General features: G+C 25.9%; 1 protein-coding gene across 2 annotated transcripts; it reads right to left on the bottom strand.

The window, feature by feature from the left end:
- Positions 1 to 878: 878 nt before the first annotated feature.
- LOC137836786 (bidirectional sugar transporter SWEET6b-like) lies at positions 879 to 10451 on the bottom strand. 2 transcript variants are annotated; one of them, XM_068645519.1, is made up of 7 exons: positions 10366 to 10451; positions 4813 to 4873; positions 4595 to 4631; positions 4137 to 4353; positions 3473 to 3634; positions 3225 to 3347; positions 879 to 1166 (listed from the first exon to the last, which is right to left on the bottom strand). In XM_068645519.1, exons 2-7 carry the CDS (start codon positions 4853 to 4855, stop codon positions 1011 to 1013), a joined length of 738 nt encoding a protein of 245 aa, XP_068501620.1. In that variant the 5' UTR covers positions 4856 to 4873; positions 10366 to 10451; the 3' UTR covers positions 879 to 1010. The 2 variants fall into 2 exon arrangements, with proteins under 2 accessions (XP_068501620.1, XP_068501619.1); XM_068645518.1 differs by lacking the exon at positions 10366 to 10451 and having other exon boundaries at positions 4813 to 4982.
- Positions 10452 to 24331: the final 13880 nt, after the last annotated feature.

Here is a 24331-nt window from a genome sequence, read left to right on the forward strand (position 1 = left end):
GCGGAATTTCACAAGTTTTGCTAGAGGATAGTCTTGGTTTGCACAAAATTTCTGAAAAATTCTCCCGAAATGGTTTTTTCCCTAAATTCCGCGTAAGAATCTCCATTGAATTTGGGACAAAACGCGACAGATTTCAGGTCAAACGGATGAGTATTTGTCCAGGAAAAAAATCAAACAGTTTCACACACGAATGAACCTTCCTTTCAGCCTGGACAGTGATGAATAAAAAATTTATTGCGAATCTTGTGGGACGAGTCTGGGGTCAAATCTCAGCCAAAACTCAATAGACACAATAACGAATGTCTGGTAGAAATTTCAAACAAAAATACCGAAAGAGTATTTTTATATATTAATCATCACTGTCATCATTTTGCCAAGACTGTGTATTCTAATTAAGAACTTATGCTTTAAGCGGTAAAAAACAAAGTTTATTAGATTATTTAGTATAAACATAAATAACACTTTAATTAATTTAATAAATGAAGTGTATGTATCCGTATTTGTAGTGTATATATTTATTTTTAATTAGACAATTTTATCTTTTAATAAATAAAAATATTTTATCTATTTACTTAATAACATAAATAATTGAATTATTTTATTTTATTTTATAGGAACTAAATAAATTTCTTTTTGAACAGTTAATTAATAGTTTTACATTTTAAAAGTTACGAAAAGACATTTTTGTACTCTGTAATGGTGGCCTGTTTGGTAATATCAGGGATATATACTGGTTAAAGTTATATATTACTTTTAAAATCAAACTTAATTGATTTCACATTTGTCCTCATAAAATATTTACACATTTCACTCTAGAGTTGCAAAATGAAAATAAAATACAAAGTAAATCTTAGCATTAAACATGTAACACATGCATATTATAAAAGCAACCATTATGTATTATCTATATATAAATCTCTTTCTTGCATTTGAAACTTGAGAGGCATAGTGAAGAGAGAGTAAACAGAAAATAAAAGAAAAAGAAGTTGTGAATCCATATTGATGTGTCATCATACTGCAACTGTTCCATTTAAGTTGGAGAGCTGAACCCCATTTGGTTTCAAATCATGATCACCATCATCATCTTTTTCACTGTTGCAGGAAGAGTAGCAAGCATATAGAATGAGCTGAACTAGTCCAGAGATTGCACCAATACCGTTACTGATCTGAAATAATATATATAAAAAGGTAAGGGTAAAAATGAAAACAACTTTAATAATGATTCACGCTAATTTTTATATATGCATGTCAATGTTATAGGAGTGGACATATTTTTAACATTACTTTTATCTGAATCTTTCAATTTTCTTACCACATCGAATTTATCATATATTAAAATGATAAAAAAAAATCAACAAAAACTAGGAAATTGATTGTGGAATAGGAAATGAGTGTATATCAGGGAAGAGTGAAAATAATGATAACAAATGGGTTGGGTTAAAGACTAAACACTAATCTCTGACACTATGGTTCGTTTTGGGAGAGTAGCGTTCACGTGATGAAAAAAATGAGAATGAAACTAGTTTAAATTAACTTATTTACATGAAAATAAAAGCAAAATGTAAAGAAATAAGAAAAAAGACAATTGGGTTTGTTTTAGAAGATGAAATTACCTTCCTCTTATGATACAATCTATCTATAATGTAAAGTTGGTGAGATTTCATGATTAAAGCGCAGACGAAGTAGAAAAAAGGCATAACACCAAATAGAGTAATCAATTACTTAATTAATTAATTATGATATATATATATATATATAAATTAATAAAATATCAATAAAATTAAAAAAATCAAATAGTATATAAATTAAATATTAATAACAATATTAAAACTGTTATTATAATTAAAAATAATCATATTGTTACTAATATTAATAATAAAATATAAAAAAATAACAATAATAAATTTATAAAATACTAATAACATTAATGTTAAAAATATTAATAATAATTAAATTAAATTAAATAATTATAAAATTAAATATTTATAAACAATAATGAATAATAATAATAATAATACATTTATAAAATAATAAAAAATAATAATTAATTAAAATTAATTAAAATTAATTTATAATATTAAAGATAATTTAGTCAAGAAATTTATATTATAACTATTTTTATTGAAATTTTATTTTATTTTTAATTTTATTTTATAAAAGTAATTTTTTTTACATTTTTACATGCATAAACAATTTAAAATAATTTGTAATTCTTTTTTAATCGAGTTCATATATCGTAAAGAATAACACTTTAACCAAATGCAGATAACAAGTATAATAATTTATGATCATTTCTTATAAATTCATCTTAAATACAAGATATAAAGATATATAGTAATTTTATAAATTTATCAAAAAAATATATTTTATCTATCATATTAATAAAATTATTCACAAACTCTTCTTTTATATTTAATTTTAAATTAATTTTAATCACAAAGGTAAAATTATAATCTTACAATTTTATTAATTAATTTTTTTTTAACAATCACACTCATCACATCACTCATAACTTCTTATAAATTTTTCTTTCATTTTTAATCTCACTTTCCACTATTTTTCTCTCCATTTTCATTATTTTCTTTTTCTTCTCAAATTCATTCCTTTAAAAAAACACACATGTTAATAATGTTAATAAGAATGTAAAAAAGAAAAAAAAAAGATAAGTTCTTATTTATGTATAAGCTTCAAATTAAAAGTGGTGTTTATTTAAATCTCAATTCATAATATTTCTTCCACTAGTTAATTTTATATTAAAATACTCTTAATTATCGTTAATAATAATAATAATGGAAGAATACATTGTCAAATATTTAAAACAAAAGAAAATGTATTAATAATAAAGATAGTTATGAGAAAAAAATATAAATTTTGGACAAATTTATTGTCATTGACTAAATGAACTATTTTATCTTCAATATGGATCAATTTAACTCTTTTTTTTTGGTGGATCTGTATAGATGACCTGGTCATTAAATTAATTTGAATCCATTTCCCCTTTAAATAGGTTGTTTTTCTAATAAGATTTTTTGTATTCACATGTCATGATTTAAATATTTTCTAACCAAATTCTGTCCGTACACACATCATGATAATATGATTCCTTTAACTACTTGTTTAAGACCCTGAATTCATTCCCACTCAAACCAACCACATTTGTCATGATTCACCAGAAATAGAAACAATAAGAGGACAACAAGGTGAGAGGTGAAGTTGATACTTACCAGTACATAAAGGTCAAAGGGGTGGATGAGGGCATAAGTTGTCCAACACACACCATTAAGAAAGTTAGCCAAAGAGAGCCAGAATGGCATGTATTTCACACTCTTAGTTTTTATGACCTTTGCCTGTTCATCATGCATACATAGACACATACATAATATGGTGTGAAAAATTGTTATACATTAACTATTATGTATATGGCTCCATAATCAAAGTTATCTGATAGAAATTTATTAAATAGAAGACTTACCATAACTGTAAGAGGAGAGACATACATCATAACATTGAAGATATCAGAGAGAATACCAACCACTAATGACCTTTTCTTTGTGCCATGCAGTGCCAGCATTGTTACAAGAGCAACGGCAGCAAAGAAAATAAGCTCGACGAGAAGAAAAACCAGTATCTTTTTCTGAAGTTAGGGAAGAGACAGTGAGTGTTAAAGAGAATATATTCAATTTCAAGGTAATCAAATATGGCAGAACATTTGAAAAGAACAAAAGCTTCTTTTATCTTGGGCATCTCTTTAAACTAAATATAGAATTGATTTGGCAGGTATGGTAACCAATTGTGTTTTAGCTAGTTCTAAAATATAACCAATAAAAATCTATGACTCGTTACAAATAGACAAAATCAGCAATTCTGAACCCAGTTGATTTTCATCCAACTTAATCCTGACTTTGCATATATAATATATATTTAAGTTGCAATGAGTGGTTAATATTTTCCCGTGAGAGGACTATGTAAAAAAGAGATCGATGATTGATACATACACTTGAAAGATGAGTGCAAAAGAGTCAAAAAAAGAGCTAAATATAGGTGATTCTGGACATTAAAAGGTATTAAAGTGGGACCATGTTATATGATGGAAATGTTGAAATGAATGGGCATAATGAGAGGGAAATGATACGCACCCGTCCTTTGTTGGAGGCATAGATATAATATATGGTAAGATAGAAAAACTCAAAGACAAGGCCAACACTATTGATAGTGAGAACCAAAATGCTGTTAGGATGCACAAAAGGCATTCCATAGAAAACCCAAAAAGCACAGTTCAGAAGCGTTGCTAGGTACGGATCCGGCTTGAACTCCTCAACACTCTTCTTCTTCACTATTCCATAGAAAGTTGGCCTGCACTTCATTTCAAAACGAAATCAAAATTTCCACTAAATTTGTCATCATAAACGCGAATAAATTCATCTAATACCACCTTTTCTAATTAGATAATAATACAAACACAAACGATCATTTTCTGCAGAGTGTTATATGAGATTAATTACTGAAAGCGACGTCTAACAAATAAAAAAGAATAAAAAAGGAAAAAAAAAAAAAAAACAGAGTGAAGAGAAAGAAGAAGTGTTTGTTTACGTACGCAGGTGAGAAGAACAAACCAAAGGAGATGACATTGCCTGCACAGAAGATCACGATTACGCCAAACCGATTAAATTTTTTTTAGTTTACATTTCAAGCATGATTACGAAGAAAATAGAGCAAATTCAGAATACGCTTCAAATTAATATTCCAAATTGTTTCACTACGCAAAAATTGATGTTGAGATTGAGAGGTTGAGAAATTGAGAAAAGGAAGAACCTATTATTCCGACGACGTTTCGAGCAACTGCAGGGTTCACCATTCTGAAACTTTTGCTTTTCTGCAGAGAGAATTAATGGCGCAACAGAAAATCACAGAATGGAAGAGAGAGTGAGAAAGAGAAAAAGAGAATGCATGAAATGAGATTGGGCACTGGTACAAGCCAGAGACAGCTACATATACTTACCTACTAGAACTTTCCTTTTATATTTCTGGAATGATATATATTTAAAGCAAAAAAAAAATTACATAAAATTGAGTTATGATTTTTAACCTAAGGTTGAATTTGAATGTTATCACCAAGATAATTTTAACCTAAGGTTGAATCACATATTTTTAACAAAAATTAATCATGAATGAAATTTGTGATTATTTTAAGCTCTAATGATAAACATAAAATGGATTTGCAAAATATATTTTGACACTGTGAATACAGAGACTCTCACACGGACATGAAGATACTTATAATCTCTAAAATGTAGGATACGGATACACGGATTTATATATTATATAATTATAAATTATATAAATTGATAATAAAGATTTATGTGCACAAGTATGTTTTATATTATTTTTTTGGAGCAGAAAGATATTTTTCATGACTAGTTCAAAAAGATTTATTTTTTATTTTTATAATCGTAATAAAAATTTATACAATAAATTTGAGTTTTTAGAAAACTAATGTATTTTTTCTTTTTAAAATTGTGTTAGAATCATACTAGAATTGTTAGAAATCAAACAAATACTTCTTGAATTGGACACTTCAAGGATACGTATCCTACAAGTGTCATATAAGTGTCTGATACGAGTATCTGACACTAACACGCCATTTAAGAGGAGTGTCCGAATTTTATAGGTGAAAACACTCCTATCATATTTTAATAATTTTTTAATTTAAAATATTATTATATTATTGTAAATATTTGTTAAATATGTGTTTAGTGGTGTTAAAAGAAACTTTTCTCTTTGATGTCGGTGTTCTTCTTTCATCTTCTTGGTTCATGGAATCAATGCATCTTGTTCAGCAATGATAAATGTTTTTTGCACAATTAATTATGCATTGAATGAATTCTTTTAAATAATGTAGTTACATTTGAAAAAAAAAATATATATATAACTGATTAAAACAACTTTTGAAAATTAAATAAAGAGAAGTCAAAGAGTATATATAATTTATAATAGTAAATAATTTAATAGTATTATTTTTTGTGTGTAAACTTTTAATGAATAACACTTAAATAATACTTTAAATATATTTTCAACCCCTATAAAACATTTTTCTTTATTTCCCATTTTCTTCTAAATTTTAAATTATTATATATATACTGCATACTAATTAATATTTTAATTAATATTTTCTTTATGAATTAGTTCGTTTTCTTTTTGCTAATTACTATTTATAAAAAAATATTTATTAATAGGTGTGCTTACAGAAAGATGTAATTATTATTTGTTTAAATATATAACGATTACAAATAACGAAATTGAGACAAAAGTAAGATATTCGTAAACGTTTTTCAATTCACTAATTTTTTTTAATATGTACGAGAAAACCTTAAATAAAAGATAAAGTGAAATGTAGAGAGTAAGACACATGTAAACTAACTCAATAATAAAATGAATAATAATGCATTGACTTCTTTTAAATTTTCAAAAATTTTCTTGAATTGGTTAAAACTAGGGAAGTTATCACATTTATGGTAATAAAAAACAATGGATACAATTAAAATTTTAATAATTATAATAATTATTATGGATAATGTATTACATATATATTATGAAAAAATATAAATGAAAATAATAATGACATGCGAAGAATATATGAAAAGTAAAAAGTATGTACAAAAGAACAATTACTAAAATTAATATTTATTATTAATTCGTATAGATTAAATATTTTTTTATGGATATTTAAGAAATAATAGCAAACATCTTCTACCCCTTAGAAGTTCCATTTATTAAAGTCAAAATTCTACTTTATTAATAGGAAAGAACAGAAGGAAGCAACAAATTAGGTACACCATAATTTATTTGAGTGTGTTGAGTATCTAAACAAGTGGAAAGTAGTGAAAAAGAGAGACAAAAAGAAGTTCTTCCTCTAATATTGAAATGGGTGGTTTTTGCTTATAAAGATGAAATTATCCTTGTTATAGATAAGAACTACTTGGTTGGTTTCATCTTTAAATGTCCATGACAATTTGTTTGTGCTAAATTAGTTACAGAAAATAATTTCTTTTTGCAAAAAGAGGTTTTACAAAAAGAGAACATAGAAAAATATTTTAATATTTGTCTTTATAAAATGATAATTTGTTTTGTTTAAGAATGTACTTTAACATTGAATTGGAGCAAAATGTTATAGTACCGATAGAGATAAACATCACAAATTATTGAGGATGTTGTAAGAAAAAATAAGGGCAAATCAAAGTTGCATTAAATAAAACAATCAAGTTAAAGCTTGTCAAATGAAAAAGGGGACGCATAGAAGTTGAAGTTGAAGTTGCTCAATTGACTATAAACAATCTCTTAAAGATTACTTATTTTCCAAAGCACTTAAAAGTTTTTCATTGAGAAGAACAATAACAACAAACGAGAGGATATATTATGTCAAGTCGTTGTTCATACTAAAAGCACTCTTTTAAGTCATTGAAGTTGCTCAACGACTATAAACAACCTCTTAAATATTACTTTTTTTTTCAGAGTCTATTTAAAAGTTTTACATCCAGAAGAAGAAACGAAATCATATATTATGTCAAGTTGTTCAAACTAAAAGCAATCCTCTAAGCCAAAGAATAGATATTAGAAAATATATCAGACAAATGATTTAGAGAAGTTAACAAGATATATCATATGAAAGATTTTTTTAGTATGATTATTTTATAAATTAAATCATTGTCTTAGCCCCATCAACAAAATAATATTTATAAGAAAATAAGTTTGATTAACTCACGGTTCAACTCTTCCTTATTATGATTTCCCTATTTTTCATAATGTATTATATAATGTTAAATGAATTATGATTGGAAATAGATATTTGATAATGGAACGAAATTTTTTAGTAATAATTTATATGAGTAGTTGAATAATAAATCATATTAAGTTAATTTATGAGAAATCGCAAATGTATGTTTCAATGATGTTTAGATCCAAAATTTATAACTTTATTTTTTTTTATCAGCAAAGAAATTTATAACTTTATACGAATTCACTTTTTGCTAATAAAGTAAAACTATATTTATTAGTATAGTGTACAAACATTAAGTGAGATTTTAAGTTATATTAATATCCTAATTATATATATATATATATAAATAAAAGAAAGGAACTGTTAATTATGCGAAATTAAAAAAAAAGTTTCAAGTTTAATGTGATTTTCAAAAGTTTAGGGTTTAGAATTTTAATTAGATGAAACAAGTGTTGGACTTGTGATACTAAATACCTAATGTTGTGTTCTAGATTTTGTCTGTATACATATAATAATTTATCATCTAAATTGATTTATTTTAGTTTGTTTGTTTTGAATGTTATTTGTCTTGTAGTTTGATTTTTTGTAATCGTATTTTATTATAAAAATATATGATATCACACTATTATGGATATAGAAAAATAGATATAGGGATGGTTCATATATCTATATAATATGTTTTCTTATTTTTTAAATATAATATATTTGAATTTATTAAATATTATGGATAGTAGAAATTCTCGTAAATTTAATATTTAATTTGAGAAAGTGCGTCACCAACGAAAATGATGGTTAAGTGTCGTTAAGTTCTTTCATATATTTTATACACTGATGATTTACACAAAAAATAAATAATATATTAAAACTGTGAATTCATTTTTTTCAAACCACATGAGATATTAATTTTAAAAATAAATTATAAACGATTTAAACATTGAAAGTCGGAATTGGAATAATGAATTTTTTTTTTGTGTTAAATAAAACTGATTTTGAAAAACAATAATTTGTAGAGTGATTATTTTTCTAAACCAAACACACATTCCAAATTATTCTAAAGTATTGAATTAAATTACTCAAAGTAGAAAAGTGGAACCTTAAATTATTTGTTACATTAAATGAAGATGGGGGCACAAAAGTAATCTTTAAGTCATGTGACTCTCATTTTAGAGCCACCAATTTCCACTTTTTCTTATCTTAAAGAAATTATATTTATTTTGGAAAAAAAAATCACTTTCATACTTTATTATATTTCTTACACATCAAAAATATTTAAATATTTAAAAAGTATCAGCTATCTTTTAAAATAATTGGTTTAGTAATTATAACTAGAAAAAAATTCTACTTTTTTTTTTAAATTTCTATAAAACATATTTTTTTCTACAAATATTATAGAATAAAAATAAAAGGATAAAATATAAATTTCAAATATTTTTATATTCTGAAATTTTATATACTGAACCACTTTCATCTAATTTCTGTATCATAATTTGATTTAACTTATATGCATAAGTTGATTTAACTTATATGCATAAATTGATTTAACTTGTAGAAACATTTTATATTTTTATTTTATTATCTTATAGGTAGAGATAAAAATAAACGTACACCAAATCCAAACCAATTTTTTTCCAGAAAAAATAAACATGGTAAATCTTTTAACAAATTTTATACAGTTTAAAAATATAATAAGGATTGAGATTTAAAAATTAGATATAATACGACGACATATTTTAAAAAAATATTTCTTATTAATATAATTATTATATTATTTAAAAAAATCATATTAAAATTATATACTTATTTGAATTTTTAAGATTTATGTAAATATTCAAATATATAATTTCTTGAAAAATAAATTTGTAACTTATTTAGGAGAATCTTTATACTTATCACAAATATGTCAAGAGAATCTTTATACTTATCACATATATGTCAAATTATTATACGCTTGATTTTTATTATTATTAACAAATAATAAGAAATAAAGTATTTAAGGAATGTTCCAACCATAACATATTTTTTTTTAATTTACAAAACAAACAAGCAAATTCAGATTTCCTATAGGAAAAATGACAATTCACACTATAAAATCTTATATAATTTATTTTACTATTCTATCTTAATATATACAACTATAAAAAAAATACTCAAACAAACTCGTAAAATACCATATTATTTGTTAAGTATAATGACATGTGCATTTGAGAAAATAATTATATGTAGAAGAATATTAAGTTTCCCTTTTAGAGATAGTGACTCGTAGTCAACATTTTCATCAAGACAAATGTCTATTATATGGAAAAAAAAATTATTTTCTCCTAAAAAATACATTACATGCCTAAAATGAAAAAAAAAAATTGCTCCTAAAATAAAAGTAAAATACAATAATAATTATATAATTTATGGTAGGTGAAGAATTATATTTCCAGGTTACAGCAATGAAAGATTGGTTGTTACTATCATGTTCATGAGTATGATTCTTTGTCTGCATTATAACAAAAAAAAAAACAGAAAATGCTAGCAATGTAAAGTGTAAATGTAAGCACACACTAAAATAAGAGAGAAGAAGGAGAAGACAATGGAGCACACACCTTTTTCTTGAGAGTTTGGTTGGTTTGAGTTGCTTCTCTCTGCTATGAAATTCTGTGCTGAGAAATCTTCGAAAGAGGTTGTGAATGATCATACAAAAACATTCCAAATGTATTTATAAGCAAGTGAGTTTGTGTAAGAGAGATAAGAAAATAAAAAACTATAGAACACTTATTTTTTTTTTATCAATAAAAATAAATAAATAAATATAAATCATTTAAAGAGTGATTCTTCTTATAAAAAAATAAAAAAATAGGATCTCACCCCACATTCTTTCTCAAATTTCGAAAAGAAACTACTAACAAATCTTACTCTAAAAACAACCAAAAAGATTTGTCATTGACAATGAAAATAAAGTGAAGCAAAATTAATGGAGAAAGAGTTAGTCTCTGAGCTTCTGATTACTACAAAGACGTGGCCATTCTCATCAAAGTGGGATAATGCAATGTTATTGCTTGCACAGAACAGAAATGGTTTTATTATTCAAAATTTTATAGCTTAGGATGATTGATGCTAGCTACTCATTATTGGGATAAGAGATAAGAGTGTGAGTTGAAGCTTTAAGCTTTCTTTGCTTTTAAATATTGGATCCATTATTAATTTTGGAAACATTATTTGGTTGGTTACTCTAAATCATAATTAGATTATGGTTAAATTAATAAGAATAAAAATAATAATTAAATTTATGTACTTTTATTAATGTATACAATTATATTATGTTGGGTTAAATATGTAAATTGGATTTTGTTCTTAGTCCAAACTTTAGATATGTTAGATACTTGTAATAAGAAAATCATTGAAATGAATCTTTACTAATTTTTTTTAACATGACAAACGGATCTCCAATGTGAACTATATTATAATATTGTAACGTCAACGTCGGCGATAGTCAGCATGAAAAATATTTTTAACAACTTGATATACACTGAAAATTCGTTTGTTACGTAAAAAAATTTGGCAATGACTCATCTCAATAGTTTTCTTATTATAAATTATCAGAAGATCTAAAGTTTGGACTAAGAACGAATAATAAATTATGAATTTATTGAAATATTAATCTTTAATTAATTCTTTATGAATAGGTATAGTCTACCTATGTATCGTTTTTGTTAACATATGGGTTTTGGTCTATTCCCCCATATTTTTGTTTTTTCTTTTTTTTCTTTGTTTTAATAATATTTTTTTCATGTGATGACAGATGATTGTTGTTACTTGAGGTGTCAGCCTTGCTGAGATGTCAAGTTGCATAGTGATCCCTAACATGAAAGCTTATATATATATATATATATATATATATATATATATATATATATATATATTAATCTTTAATTTTCTAATAATCTCTATAGAAGTGAAATTGTAGCTTATGCTATGAAAACAACTGATTAAGGCAACCTAATTCATGATCTAATTGATCAGAAAGAAAGAGTTAATTAATGAGGAACAGAAGACCCATTTGAATAAAAAGTAAAAACAGTAATAAGCAGAGGAAAAGTTAGAGAAGCAAATAAGCAATTGCCAAATGAAGGCAAAGAGAAGACACTTAATGAATGTTTTTAACAAAGGGTTTGATGAATGTTGAAGTGCCATAAACTGTAGGGTAAGTGGTGTGTAAGAGTAATTATGTTGCATTTTGACTCTCTTTGTTTTTGTTTTGGTAGTTGCTTTCATTGATTGAAGAGGGAGAGTCATAAAGCAATGTGTTAGTTTTCCATTTGCCACATCCTTATAATAATACTAAGAAGAACTTAAGGTGTAGAAGAGATGGAACGTGAAGGAGATGGATGATGCATGTGTCTACATTCTAGAAGGTACATTTTGTGGTGGGGTGTATGGTGGAGGCGTGAAGCTATTGTTTCCATGGATTTGGAATTTTTGACATATAAGGACATGCATACAACAAACAAGGATTCCAAACTTGCCTTCACTACTTCTCAATAAAAGGTTGTAGATCAAACCTACTCAACAAATTGGTACAAATTGCTTGTGCCACCTAACTTGGTCCATAATTTTATCTATATTTTTTTTATTAATGAATAAATAAAATATTTAAGAAATGTTCCCCTCTATATATAAAATATTTGAAACTATTTATATAATATCGACTCACACTCAAATTAACATGTTAAATAATAATATAAATAAATAAAATATAAAATTATTTACGAATTAGAATTAGTGAGTAACATACCTTTTTCGCAAAAACATCATTAAATAAATTACCTACACCTAAAGTATTTAAAGATTTTCTTCTATAAGTAATAAATGGGTAATGTTATTTACCTACAATTTATTGTTATGATTTTTTTTTAAAATAAATTCAATTTTCCTTATCTAAAATAATAGCCTAATATACACTTCTAACCAAATCAAAAACAAGTACAAGTTTTACATTTTCTTTATTAACAATAAATAAGTAATATATATATATAAGAATTACTCTAGGGTGATCGAAATCATAAAAAAAAAAACAAAGACATCCTTGCATCACACACCTTTCTACCAACAACTCAAAACTAGCCTACCAAAAATCACAACCACAATATATCTACATATACCTACAATATGTAGATAAATTTAGACAAATCCAGAAAAACAAAACACTAATCAGAATCAGAGGAGAATTTAGACAAATTTTACATATACCTACAATATATCTTTCCATATTTCTTACCCTGGATCTCTCCATATACACTCTTACTCTGCTGTTAATTACAAATAAAATGCATTACTAAGGGAGTCTTGAAGCCACCAACATTAATTATATATATATATATATATATATATATATATATATTAACTTTGAAATTGATATTAAAGAGTGCTTCTCTTTGGATTTTGAGTTCATTCTATTTTGGTTTTAAATCTGGCCATGTGATCCATGAAAGCAAAATTCAATTTTGGAATCTATCTCAAGGTGTATTGTATCTTGTTATAGAACAAAAGTTGAAGTTCTTTATGTTATTCCAAAAGTTGGGGTGTAAGATATAGAAGTTGTGTGTTGAATTATATATATATATATAAACAATTTTACACCATGATGTAAATTACAAACTATTAAATTATTATGTGCTATTTCTATTACACTGTCACTGATCAATAATAAATCATTGTCAATATAATTTCTAAGGCAATAATTGTAAAAAATTTAAAAATTACTATACACAACACTTTGAACTTAATTAGACATTTTTTTTCTTAGAAAAACTATATTAGATATTTTACCACTCAACTATAACTGTTTCTAATTATTCTTCGTGGTTTTTCTGGAGCATTTTATCGTTACACATTTTTACTGATTTGTTAAAATTATAAAAGAATAACGTGTCATAAAAAGATTGTAAAAAACTAAACAAAGTTAAACCACGTAATTTAGAAAAATGTGATTTTAAATGAAGGTATATTTAAAAATATATAATTAAATGACGTTGTTTTCGTTTTATTTAACTTGTTTTTTTTGGACACTTTGATAGAAATATAATTAGTTGTAAAATAATTAAAAATAATGATAGTAAACTACGAGAAAAAGAAACTTGTTTTATGTAAAAAAGTTTAGTAGTGAAATGTTGTTAGAGATACTAGAGATTAAAGTTTTTCATTGTATAGAGATTAAAGTTTTTCATTGTATATAAGTGAGTGCAAACCTCAATCTCTTGAGCCGGTTTTATTTAGTTGAGTTAGGCTTAAAGTTAACTTCGTAATATGGTATCAAAGTCATTTTGAATCTATCCTAGCGAGTGTTTGTGTTGGGTCTATCGTGTCACCCGCTATCGGGCTGCAATCGGACTACCCATAATATATAGCCCCACGCACGAGTTGGTAGTCTCGGCATGAGGGATGTGTTGGATTAGAGCCTTTCATTTCATTGTATATAAGTAGGATTAAGTGGCTAAAAGTTTTTCTAAAATAATTTTGAAAAAAAATTGAAAGCAATTTCTCTATAAATTTAAATCAAATCATGTGTACCTTAGTTTTCAAAATTCTCCTATAATTTTTCGAAAGTTTTACTTTTAAATCACACATCAAAAATGTCATTTTTATATTTCTATTTTTAAGATATTTACGGAAAAAATTGTCAAAATATATCCTATAACCAAATTTATACTACAGTATAATAAGTATTGATATAATATTTTAAAAATTTAATCTTACTACATAAATTTTAATATAGTTAGTTTTATTTGAAATTCCTTACAATAATAATTGAGTACGTATTTGGTGGAGTGTGATTATTGGAAGGACTATAAAAGTTCCGTTCATTTTGGAAGGACTATAGTGGTATTTTTTACATGTTTCTCACCATTTACATCAACCTGTTAATTAACATATGTTTTCACTAGCTATTTAAATGATAAGGAAAAATTATAAATAAATAAAACTCATAATTTCTCTTTAAAAAATAAGAGAATATATATATATATATATATTAATTTTCACATTGTACTTGGTCTACATGCATATTTGATAATTTCTCAAAGAAAAATAAAGAGTTTTATTTATCTACAAAATCTTTCTTAATACTATTGTTTTATTTTATATGACCAGAGAAAACATATTAATTAGGAGATTAATGTGAAAGGTAGAAAACAAGTAAAAAGTAATCTTGATGGGTCCCATTCAAATAATTGGGACTTACATGTGAGAGTTGACAATTATGTTCTTCGAAAAGTAATCGAATTAACGATGATGTTTGTATTCCAGCTAATTCTTATAAAATCTGTAGTAATTACTACAAATTATAGATTTAGATGATTTGGTGCTTTATAACTGAGGATTGAAATATTTGTTTGCATATAGACTCTCCCTTCGGAACATATAATGTTCACTCTTCACATCTTAGATGACAACCTCCCAATTATGTAACTCTGTGTGTATTACATACGAAAAAAAAAATCCGTATACAAAATTATCTATGATTGTTTTACATATAAATTTTTGTCCATATATAATATGTATGTAACTATGTTTTACATACGGATTTAGGATCTTACATACAGATTTGTGTTGTATGTAATACCAATTTTTCTTGTAATATACTTAAGAAACAACAAATGAGATGAGATACCTCCACAACCTATCTAAGAACAATTACACTTTTTATTTCTCTCTTATTTCCAAATCTATAATCGAAATTTATTGGGTGATGGAATATCATTGCCGAAATCAAACACCATTGACTAGAAACAATATTCTTTTGCACGTACAAGTTTAGAGATGGAACTTTTTAACCCATAACTTTACGAGTCGTCAACAAGAGAAGATACATGTGTTGTAATTCTCTCTTTAGCAATGGCACATAATTATAAAGTTTATGATTTAGGGTTACCACTACTTTCACTTTCCATTTAGGTTGGGGATTGATGACAAAATCTAAATCATTATAAAGTGAGAATTGACTATTACATAATCCATAGTAAAAAATAAATAATTTTAAGGTTTAATTTTCATATACTACATTTCAGTTAGATATATTCAAGAGTAGTTTTTATAAATATTTTAAAAAAAGAATATAGAATGCAATTGAAAATATATATATATATATATATATAAGACAAGGTTAGTGTAATTTTTTTTCAAAATTTGTATACTTTCTATAATAATTAAAAATATATATTATACAATTTATACTTAATTATACATTTATACATAAATTATATTAGTAGTTGTTACATGTTTAACATTGCATATTTTATTTCACTTTAAATTTTTAATAATGCTAACCATGACAAAATGAAATGCAACAGTCATATACTTCATTATTTTTTTTTTATTAAAAGTTATGTTAGCTGGACTAGATGACTAGATGTACAAAATTTACAAGGAAATCAATATTTTTTCCGTTGGAGATAAAAAATTAATAAAAAATAATTTATGGTAAACAATTAATAAAAAAAAATACAAAGCACTACAATATATTTTGTGTGTTTTAAAATTTATTGAAAATTAAAAATTTAGAGAAATCAATTGAATAGAATTAATGTGAGACCTGTTACTTTTTATCATTTCTGATAAATTTTGACAGCCTTATCTACCATAAAGGGAGAGTGTAAATAGCAGTACCCTAATTGTCGCTACCTTAGCAGCTTTTTTGGGTCAGCGGAATGGGCTTTGAACCTTATTTTCAGGGCTCATTCTCCTTGCACCTCCATATGAAATGTCAAATGTCTGTTTTACCCTTATCAAAAATTTTGAATATTATAATTTTCTCATAACCTCACACCACACTCCTGCATTACCTTATTCTTCTCGATACGAGGCACCCATAGTGAATCAGAGCAGCAACACCTCCATAGTTGTAGAGGGACATTCCTTTTGAGAGAGCATTTGAGTGTTTGATAGAGATGAGGGTAAGGGTTTAAGTTGGTTGAGGAGGAGTTGCATTATCTATACGACATGGAAGGTAAGTTTATCTTCGCACCATTTTTGCACCTTGATTTTTTTGAATTATGTAATCCAAAAGATATAATCGAATTTAGATATATCTTTTGTATTATACAATTTAGTATTCATTTTATAATTATATATCTAATTGCATAATTTACAAGATTTTTTTATCCGTTTATACCTTATGGATAGTACAATTCGGTATGTAATTATAAAATGAATACTGGATTGTACAATTCGAAACAGATCTAGAATTATCTTTTAAATTGTACAATTAAGAAGGTTTTTCAAAAATTATTTTGGATAGTACAAATCAATAAGTAATGTCAGATCCAGATTTATCATTAATACGTATCCTGGGTGAGGGATTTTGATTTGTATTACTACTTGTATTGTGATTTGTAACAGTGCGTGTAGTTTATTTGGTTGTAGTAGAGTTGTTTTGTGTGTACGGTTTAGACTAAAGACTGGTTGGATGAACCCAGACAAGGTAGCAGGGGTTTTTTTTTGTGGTTTGTCATTCCTTACTTTTGAGGTTTGGGTTGGAGGTATGTAAAACCTAATTGGTTAGGTGTTGTGCATGTTGGCTTTTGTCACTTTGAGTATAAAGGTTGGAATACCCTTAAAGTATATGTATAAGGGTTGTGACACTCTTGTAGTGTCTCATCTTATTTTATTTATTCTTTATTGATAAAAAAAACATTAATACATATTACACAAAGAAAATGTTACACAATCTGATCTATAGAAAAAAAAATTAAAAAAAACAATCAATCAAAAGAAGACAAAACTTACCTCAACAACCAAACTTCATCACCACCAATCACCGTCTACCATAATCAAACACAACAAACCAACCCAACCAATCAACACTTCTTCAAAATGATGAACAAGCCACCAAAGATAGAGTGAAAATTAAAAAAATATATATATAGAGAGAGGTGTAGGGAGAAGCCACCTATTTTCAGACACATTAGATCAAAAGATTCAGAGATACCGTTGTTTGTTATTTACAGTTACATTTTATATGTTCTTTTTTTGTTAGTTACGTTTCTTATCAAAATCTTGACTAGACATACAACGAAAACAAATTTTATAGTCTATTTGTAAAGATTTTTTACTTTCTTACACGAAAACTTGTACAATTCAAACTAGAATATTTTCAGATTGTCCAGTAAAATGTTATTTAAAAAAAAATGTTTTAGATTATATAATCTAAAATAAAATAAAAATAACTTTCAAATTGTACAATTTACATCCTTACAATATATGAAAGCTACTCTTCCTAAAAAAAATATTTTCGAATTTTATAAGTTGAGAAAATTCTAGATGACGAGGGAGAACTAAGAAGACAGGGGAAATGGAGAGAAGAAATAAAAACAGGATGTATAAGATTAATTTTGTCTTTCACACAACCCTCTGGAGTGTAGGAGGAAAGCATAGGAGTGCAAAAAGAAATACTCCTCTGCAATCATTTAAGCCCAACTTCATTTTTTCTCAAAACTGCAAGTTCAACTTTGACGATTATCCAAAGAGTACTAACCAAAAAGCCCAGTGTCTCAAACCTAAAATTCACAAGAAAATAACAAGTTAGAAACAAAAAGGGCAATTAAGACCGAAAAGAATAAAATTATGCAAAATTGAGACCAAATTCATAAAAAAATTAAAGAATAAAATCATTAAAAAAACACAGACCAAAATCACATACAAAGGAATAAAAGGGAGACCAAAATTGCAATAAAATAATAATAATATTGTGAATAAACATCCAAAACAAATTTTATTTTCCAATTAGTATGTCATAATCATAGATGAGCTACAGATGTACTTGTGTTTTCCTTTTTGTGGTTCTAAAGATTCATTTGTTCCTGTTTTGGAGGTGGGGCATGTCCATTGATATGTTTCATCAAAGCTACAAACTTTTTTCAAAAAGATAAACTTTTGGCTCTTCATCATGCCTTTGGGACACTTCTCTCAAGATTCATGGATGAACTAACTTACACCACTTTCTTTACTCATTGCCCATTTTTAAATCTACTATTCTTATATAAAAAAAAGTAACTAAATAGAGAAAGAAGATCATGTGGGAGATTTTTTTGTTAATCTTTAGTTAGTGTTTTGATGTTGATTGTCTTGATTTAACTTCGTGAATGTATTTTGGTCTAATTTTTTTCATATTTTTTTTAATAATAGACAAATGATTTTTGTTATTTGATATGTCATTTATCTTATATGTCAAGTTTCATAACGATGACATGAGAACTTTAAAAAAAATAAAAAAAAAATTATATAAACAAAATAGATCCTTCTTTTAAGTATGTATTGTTCATAGAATACTACTAAAAGAATTACACTAGTTATTGTTGCCAAAATTTAAGATAGATAATTTTTCCATATATATATACAAGGGTGAATGTTTTAATCATTTTATTTAAGGCGTGTTTGAACTTTTAGTGAAAAACAAGAAAATATAGTTTAATCATTCCTCTATTTTGAGTAGTTATTGTATTTTCAATATGAATATTTTCTTTTATATAGTATTATCCATTTAGTTGATAATTAATTTCTACAAATAAAATCGAATTACATATTTTCAGTATGATTTTTCTTCCCAAGACTTTATTTTAAAAAAATCATACCACTTAAACCAATGACTTATTGGTCTTTTGATGTGGATATACATTTTTTTATTCCAAAATAATAGTTTTTTTATACTGTACCACATTGATTAAAATCACTTCATTAACACAAATTTAGAAAGATATATCTTCAACTTTTTAACTATTTGTGTCTTTTTTATTTCTTGGAAATGATTATTCTGAATTATTGTAGGGGTGTGGCAGAAAAAATAACTTTAAAGGGCTAAAAGGATTTTTATTTGGAAAAAGAAAACTAAAAAAACCACTGTTTTATAATGACAAGAGTATTACTAAAAGTGGAATGTCATATCTACTTTATTATAAATTTTTATGAATAATTGTATAAAAAAATTGTAATTTACATTGTTAAAAGTCTCATGTTAATTAGAAAATCATTAAGTAAAAATCAATTTTATAGATAAAAAACAATTAGTTACTATATTAATTAAATTATATAATATTTTAAAAATTAAAAAAAATATTAATATCTAAATTAATATATGTTATTGAGAAATTGTTTTTAAATTGATATTTAATTAGTTATTAAGATTTTAGCTAATAATTATTTAAATTATAAAGTTGGTAACTAATTATATACCAAACAGAAACTATTTATCAATAATAATTTTTTAAAATATTTTATTCGTAGATCCTAAAAATGACTATTATTATCTCCTCTTCATACAATCTTAATCACAAAAACAAGGATAATGTCCCACTTTAATTAAGCAAAAATAATGAAAGCAACATAACCTTTTTGTTTTAATTTTTTTTGTGATAAAAGGAAAATGACTTTTGAGTAGTTAAACTCCTTTACCTATTACTTTCCAGCTACAAGCAACAATATTGAGTACTAAAATAGTGAGTGGAAAGATTCTAAGATCACAAGGCCTCACTAAATTACTACTAGTGTTCATCATCTTATATTTCCTTACTCCTAAAGTTTCAAAGTGGATGCTCCTCTCACCCATAGAGTGAGTGGTGATGGCAAGAGTTAGTACCACAATATTCAAATTTCATCAATTTTTAAACATATACACTATGATGGTTTTATTTTTTTTTTATTAGCAAGAAAAATAATGAATAAATAAAACCACTTCAGGGATGATCCAACCTTTATATAAATGATGAAAATAAATCGCACCTCACCTAACAATGAATAAATAAAATCAGTTCAGCGATAGTTCAACTTTTATACAAATCATGAAAATAAATCACACTTCACCTAACAAACTCTAATGATTTGTTTTTTTCTTTATCAACAAGAAAGAATGAATAAATAGAATTACTTTAGGAGTGGTTCAATTCTTATACAAGTTGTTCCGATCTCAAATCCGTTGGACAACATCGCTAGGGTCAATCACCGCATCTGAGGTATTGTCCGCTTTGGAACTTGAAGTCGGAACACAAACCATGAAAATAAATCACAACATCACCTAACAAACTGTGATGGTTTGTTAATTAATAAAAAAACTAATATATATATATATGAAAATTGTGTATCATGTGTCACATCCCTGAAAAAACACAAAGGTGGTAGCACTAAAACTTTTTGATAATGAAGATCACAATTTTTATGAGCCATACATTTAATAACAGTTGCCCACACTTGATGAAAAAACATATCCAAAAGCATTGTTCCTTCTTTGGTGCCACTCTTCTCCTCTTTCCTTTCCTTTATTAGCTTTTTTCCATTTCCCACTTCCATTCTTCCATCTCACCCAGTTTCAACAATTCCACCTCATTCTCCATTCAACTTTTTCTAAAGCTAAAAGGGAAAACATGGACAAAGATAGCATATGTGTCATAAAGATTCAAATGTTCAGTACTATTGCTGCATTGCATTTAGACCCTCACCTTAGGGTTGAAGGAATTAAAGAAATAGAAAGAGAGAACATTGAGGCTTTTCATTTGTTCTTTTACTTGTAGTGTATTTATAGAAAAAATATAATGGCCTTTTTTTACCGACTACACCCCTTTTTGAATGTGAGCATTTTTTTTTATATTACAAAAAGTGGCACTCCCATTGCTCATATCTTGGTAGATAAAATCAGAAAACAATTAGATTTGGCAAAATGATAGCTTAATTGAAAACTTTAAAAAAATATCATGAGAAATCAATAAATTTGAAATTATTTTATTATAAAAAACGTAGGTTATATTTGAATGTTGTTTACTACAAACTATTAATACATCAGACATCATCAATCTAATCAAGATTATGTTTGGTTGACACCGTCTCACCAAACCACGTAATAAGAAGACCTAACGATCTTGGAAAACCTCGTCAAACACTTGTCAGAACCTAAAACAACAAATAAATGAAAAATAATTATTAAAATTGATTAGAATATTTTAATTGGTCTGTACTATCATAATAACCAAGATTATTTTTTAAAGATGTATTAATTCTGGTTCACTTAAACGGTGTTCACACTAACTTTTATAAATAAGTTGATACCATCTAAGTAAAAATTACATTTTCAATAACATTAAATATTTCGAACACTAAATACTGACTTAAGAGTAAGATAATTTTTGTAAGTATTTTCATTTCGACCAAAACTCAAGAAAAAAAATTAACAAGTAGGATAATTATATCAACAAAGTAGAAGGTAGATATGAAGAGAACTTTCATACCTAAAAACCTAAAAGAAAAAGAAGTTATTTTAAGAAAATATTGAAATGATTTGTAAACCTAATTACACTATCATGTATGTTCTGGCTTGTGTAATCCATCATTTATTTAAATAATTGTTTTAAAAGTGCTACCTAGTGGGAAGTTTGAAATCATGTGTTGATCTCAATGCATCTGAGAAAAAAAGAAGTGGGAGAGATTTACTCTTTCTTTGTCTAATGGGACAACAACTTTTTATCCCTCATTGGATACTAAAGAACAGCTGAACCCATCAAAAGTCTAATAACAAATATTCATTATTTTATTTAAAGTATCACAATATGAATTTTATAATCAATCAATGCTTTTAATTATCCAAAAAATATTCTAATAAGAATTAAATATTGTTGATTCCTAAAATAAGGGATTGAGTATATCAGAACACAACCAAAGGGAGGGCAGTGCCTTAAGCCAAGTGTCCTAAAAGAAAATGAGTTGTTTTGTTTTGTGGGTGAATGAACTATCAAACACTTCTATCAGATAGAAACTTTTCCCCAAGGATTTATTCCCCCACCAAATATTCATTGGCACTACCATTTATTTTATTTTTATTTTATTAGGGTGATGCTAGAGTCTCTCAAGAAATCTTATGCTTTTTTTCTTCTAGGGCGTGATGGAACTTCCTTAGGGATAGAGACACCACTTCGAGTTAAGTTAATGAGGGTAAACCAATTATCTAATAAAGAAGATTTAATCTTTCACTATTACATGAAAAATAATAATAATAATATTGAGTGTTTTTTTTATTGGCAAAAAGATTAAGTAAATTAGAGTATTTAAAGATGTTCTGATTCGTATATAAAATATTTTAAAAGTAAAATTTTCATACATAAATATCTAGTAAATGTTCTAATATATTGTATAGTCTTACATTATTTAGAATCGAGACTAATGACAATTTATGTACTCCTTCGTTTCTTAGTGTTAATGACTCTGTTATATAGTAACTTTTCTTTTTTCCATTCTGTTACTACTCTCTTCTAGCACTATTAATATCTCATATGTAATACATTCAATATGAATAAAAGTGTTTTTCATTCTCATCCTTATCTTTTCTCTCTCCTCTCTTCTCTTTCCTTACATGGTATCACGAGCTGGTGAATTTTTTTTTTTCATCGTGACTTCGTCTTCCTCTTCCAGTTCTTCCACACTTTCTCCACACCTCTCACTCTGAAACTCACTGATGAGAATTTTTTTGTTTGGCGCCAACAAATTCTTGCTTAATGAGATATGAGTTTAAAATCGTGATAGAGTTCCAAACTTTAAATTTCTTTCGTTCTTTAGTCATTTGAAGCGTCTTTTAAGGACAAAATCGTGACGGAGTTCCAAATTTTAAAGCGAACAATACTTCGAATATGGTAATTGACTAATATTTCAAAAGATTTAAGGTCGAAATAATAAATATATGAAAGAAAAAAAACTAAAACCTTATACCATGCCGTCAAAGTGATCATAACTCTTGAAAATATGTAAATCTTGAATTTATTTTTTTATCAGTAAAAAATATTAGTCACTTTTATTAACTAGAATAATTTAAAATCTTCTATTAATTATATGGTACAAAAATAATTGTTGGAATGACGTTAAAAACTCTGTTCTGAGAAAAAAATTGCTGAGATTGTTTAGAGAACGTGGTTTGTTACATGTATATGCATTGAAATTAGGTATAGGTTAATAGCTAGGGTTCATAACTTATATAAAAGGTAGGTAATAATTGTCCCATTGTTAATTTCAGAAAATTTAATGAAGAGTTTACGTACACGTTATATACACACAAAAAAAGTAGTCTTTTAACCTAATGCTTGTGTCATTCCTTCACGTCTGAGCCTAGCCGTTAGATATTATTTTTCATTTTTAAAAATTTATGTTGAAAATTTTGCTTGAATTTTTTTACTTAAGCATTTTTCTCATATTTTCGTATATTATTTTATGGATAAGGTTAATTTTCATAATTTTATTTAAAAAATTAAAATAAGTAATTCCACTTAAATGATTAATTTATTATTATTTATCACAATATTTTAGATGATATTATCACAAATAAATTAATAAATAAGAGTATTCTCAATACGATATTAAAAAGTTAAATATAATTATATTGATACATATGTGTAGATAATACTTAATATTTTAAATCAGGTACAAGAAAGAGAACGAATATTTGTCCTTAGACTTATTATCATTTTAAATTATTAAAATATTATTATTTCTATAATGATCTATTTTTAAAACTATACCATTATAGCTTCTTTATTATTTAGAATTGAG

This window comes from Phaseolus vulgaris, chromosome 4, assembly GCF_000499845.2.
Source record: "Phaseolus vulgaris cultivar G19833 chromosome 4, P. vulgaris v2.0, whole genome shotgun sequence".
Taxonomy (NCBI): Eukaryota; Viridiplantae; Streptophyta; class Magnoliopsida; order Fabales; family Fabaceae; genus Phaseolus; species Phaseolus vulgaris.

What these genes read in the sequence shown, in the direction of transcription:
- LOC137836786 (XM_068645519.1), bottom strand. Translation starts at nt 4,855, where the DNA reads ATGGTGAACCCTGCAGTTGCTCGAAACGTCGTCGGAATAATAG. An exon ending in GGTTTGTTCTTCTCACCTGC is followed by an intron (nt 4,354 to 4,594) that starts GTACGTAAACAA and finishes AATGAAGTGCAG; the next exon opens with GCCAACTTTCTATGGAATAG. An exon ending in ATGCCTCCAACAAAGGACGG is followed by an intron (nt 3,635 to 4,136) that starts GTGCGTATCATT and finishes CCCTAACTTCAG; the next exon opens with AAAAAGATACTGGTTTTTCT.